The sequence below is a fragment of the Lactuca serriola genome, chromosome 9 (assembly GCF_051521515.1).
Source record: "Lactuca serriola cultivar US96UC23 chromosome 9, Lser_US96UC23_V15, whole genome shotgun sequence".
Taxonomy (NCBI): Eukaryota; Viridiplantae; Streptophyta; class Magnoliopsida; order Asterales; family Asteraceae; genus Lactuca; species Lactuca serriola.
Genome location: NC_136416.1, coordinates 73134582 through 73138143, shown reverse-complemented (window position 1 = coordinate 73138143; position 3562 = coordinate 73134582). Strand labels below are relative to the sequence as shown.

General features: G+C 33.0%; 1 protein-coding gene across 1 annotated transcript; it reads left to right on the top strand.

Moving 5' to 3' along the window:
* The first annotated feature begins 524 nt into the window (after positions 1-524).
* LOC145076686 (E3 ubiquitin ligase BIG BROTHER-related-like) lies at positions 525-3147 on the top strand. Its single transcript, XM_079022497.1, has 8 exons — positions 525-719; positions 1626-1766; positions 1860-2118; positions 2212-2246; positions 2323-2385; positions 2468-2595; positions 2662-2770; positions 2875-3147. Exons 2-8 carry the CDS (start codon positions 1638-1640, stop codon positions 2905-2907), a joined length of 756 nt encoding a protein of 251 aa, XP_078878623.1. The 5' UTR covers positions 525-719; positions 1626-1637; the 3' UTR covers positions 2908-3147.
* The last annotated feature ends 415 nt before the right edge of the window (positions 3148-3562 follow it).

Genomic DNA, 3562 nt, shown 5'->3' with positions numbered 1-3562 from the left:
GTGGTGGTTCAGGTGTACTATGCAGATGTTCCAAACATGACGGATGCCCCAAGGAAGAAGTGCTAAAGCCATAATACTCTCCTTTGTTTTAGGTATTGTGGTGGTTCAGGTGTACATCCACAAGCCTAGATCACATTCAACATTCAACTCTAGTCTATGAGGTTGGATAAACAACCCGAAGAAGAAAAGATTATCTATTAGCCAGATAGATTGGTGATGTAATTCAATTTCACCTTTCATATCTTGTAATTTATAATTTGATTTTGTTGTTTTCTACCTCCCCTAGCTCCCGACTAAAATTGTTTCTTAAAACATCAATTGTTATGTACGGATTAACTCCCTAATTTTATTAGCAACCGACTATCAGACTATCAGCTGTGAGTTGTCAACCTGAATAATGGTATATGTGTAAATATATTACATCCGTTGAAATTCTAATTTACTTCTTTTTCACCTTCCGTAAATTTGGCAGACCTTTCTTGATAGGGTGGACCCAAAGGCAGAGGCCAGAGCACACATAATAATGGAGCTTATCGTTCATTCATAGCAAAACACACACACACACACTCCCCCTTTTCTCCACCAAACTACTAACACTCAATTACAGTACTCTTTTACACCCCCCCTACAAAAAGCTCACCTTTGGCGGTGAACATTACAAAAGGCAGCGTCTGTTCTTAGCTTCTTATTATTCTGTATCTTCAACTCCATTATCAAAGGTAAAATGCCTAATTTCACATGCTTCTTGAATCTTACAAGAATCTGTAATCAGATTCCCAATTATTTTCACTAATTAATGGGTTATCAGACTCTCAGTTTCATTTAAAATTCTCGAAAAACACAATAATGTGCTAATCGTACGACTGTTCTGGTTTAGGTATCTTCGTGATCTGTTCCCACTTCCCAACTTTATATCTCTCAGATGCATCTCTGTTGTCTTTTAGGTTTTATCACTGTTTGTCTCATTGTGTTAAAGAACTGGATCTTTTAAGTACAATGGGTTTAAATTCCAAACCCAAAAGTTATTCTGAAGACAAACTCACAAATCAGTCCAATTTTAATAAGGAATCGATGTTACTACTTACAAAGAACTGATTACACGCTTAATCTTTCTGGGTTTCTGTTTAATTTTTGAATCATAATGAGGGTTCTTTAATCGAGGTCCTACATGTCTTCCTTCGTGATAAAGACCTACTGAAAGCATGCGAATATTCATTAACCATATCTTCATATTTCCTTCATTAACATCAGATTTCGAAAGATAAATATGAACTTTGGTGAGAGAAATTAATCAGATTTCACTCCATGATTAAGTAACGCAATGAATTTCTTCCACGGGGAATATACAACTTTATGATAATTTATGAGAAACTTTTCTGATTTGGAATTTTGAGTCTTTATTGTCGTAATCTGCTACAGATATATACAACTCTGATTCATCAATCACAATCGCTTACAAATAAGTCCACTAAAAAGCATATGCACATAGTTTAACTATTTTCTGGTAATTACTTGTATCATATAATATCATATCATATCACTTTTCTCTTCTCACTCATCAATTTTGTTTTTTTGCGTATAAATTGGAACCTTTTTTTAAATCGTCTTTGTGTTTTCTTTAACAGATAACCAGATCCATGAGCAGAAGCATGGACCTTCATAATCACTATTTGAATTCCAGATTTCCAGATGAAATCCCTGAAAATTTGATAGAATTTTTTCAAGACGACGATGGTCTTAGTTATGAAGAAGCTCTTTTGCAACAGGTAATTCAAATTCAAAATCAAAATCGAAATCAAAATCAAGATCATAAACTATAAACTTACTTCTTAGATTGAATAACATTGACAATGACACAGGAAAGCATGTATCAATCATTTCAAGAACGTGACAAAAACAAGAAAATGGCTGCCATTGATGACGACATCATCTATCTGTGTCATTTATTACAAGAAGAAGAAGAAGAAGGAGATGAAGAAGAAGAAGAAGGTGAATGTTCAAGGCATGAAGGTGTCATGACACAGGAAGCCATTGATGAAGCTTTAGCTCGATCTTTGCAGGAATTAGGAGAGGGATTTGATGACATCATCATATCTGAACACAGTGGCACTGCAAGTGGTTTGTTTCAACTCACGACATTTAATCCAAAATAAATGTATCTGTAAATCAGTAAATGTAAATGTGTTAACATAGTTTTCATATTTTATACAGGAAGCACACAAAGTCCTATAGCAACTCCTTCAAGGGTATATTAATAATATTAATTCTTTTGTTTGAGGTTAAAATTGTAATTTATCCACTCTGATATTGTTCAATCATCAGGCACATGCTGAAAGGTTGAATTCAGTGCAAGATTCCATTGATCCTGATAGCATGCAATATGAGGTATAAATATATTATCTTGCTATTCCATGATGGAATGGAAATTAACATAATGGAATGGTTGATTCCATTCCGTTCTTTGTAGGAATTACTACACTTGGCTGAAGCCATTGGTGTTGAAAACAGAGGAATATCTGCAACTCGCATTTCTCAATTGCCAACTTCCAAGTATGGATACAAGTTGTTCTCAAAGAATAAGAAAAAAGAAGAAAAGTAAGAACAATTTCTAATAATCTTTCTTTTTTAATTTAATCGTTTTAACATGATTGTTTTTTTTAGCTGTGTGATATGTCAATCTGAATTCAACTTTGGTGAACGATTGATCAAATTGCCTTGTTTGCATCAATATCATACCAAATGCATCAGTGAGTGGTTGAAGATGAAGAAGGTAAAAAAAAATAAAAAATCTTGGCTCTCATTTGTGTCAATTTACAAAAATACCCTTTATGTCTTTTTTGGTTTCTGATGGATTGTTTTGAATTTTGGTGGCAGAACTGTCCTATTTGTCAAAAGGAGGTGGTTTAAGCGTTTAAGAAGTGAAGAAAGGAGGAAGCTTTTGCATGGAAAAGATACAAGACTGGTTTATATAAATAATATAGATATAGATATATTTATATATAGACATGTGTGTGTGTGGGTTGTTTACATATGAGGTGTTATTTTGATTTTTGATGGCAGTTTTTCATGTGAATACATTAGCATGAGTTACTTTGAACTTTGGTTTATTTATGTTTAAGAAGCCTTTTTAAGGGTTAATGTTTAAAATGGCTTCTAATAATTGTTGGTTTGCTCTTTTAGTTACTCATATTTTAATTGTATTGAATAGGAGCAAACTATTAGACTATCCGGAGTAGGAAGAAATCAACACGTGAACACTGCCCCTAGGGTTAAATTTGAACGTTGGTTTCAACCGTTTGAAAGCATTTAATGAAAAAAATTATGTTTTTTTTTTTTTTTTTTTTTTTTTTTTTAATTTAATTTCTCTCTATATATACCTTCATTTTACATATATTTTTCAAAACAAATAGCACAACTCTTTCAAAACAGACACAGGCTTCAACAAAAAAAATGGATAATTTTTTCGGTTTAATTTCTTCTTAATCCAATGATGAATCTGATGACGAGTTGGTATTATACATACTATTGTTTGTGACACAAGACGTGGTTCGTGAAAGAGGCG

Excerpts from the sequence above, each read along its gene's own strand:
- LOC145076686 (XM_079022497.1), top strand. The coding sequence starts at position 1,638 with ATGAGCAGAAGCATGGACCTTCATAATCACTATTTGAATTCCAGATTT. Across the intron at positions 1,767-1,859 it reads AAGAAGCTCTTTTGCAACAG|GAAAGCATGTATCAATCATT; the intron begins GTAATTCAAATT and ends ACAATGACACAG. Across the intron at positions 2,119-2,211 it reads ACACAGTGGCACTGCAAGTG|GAAGCACACAAAGTCCTATA; the intron begins GTTTGTTTCAAC and ends TATTTTATACAG.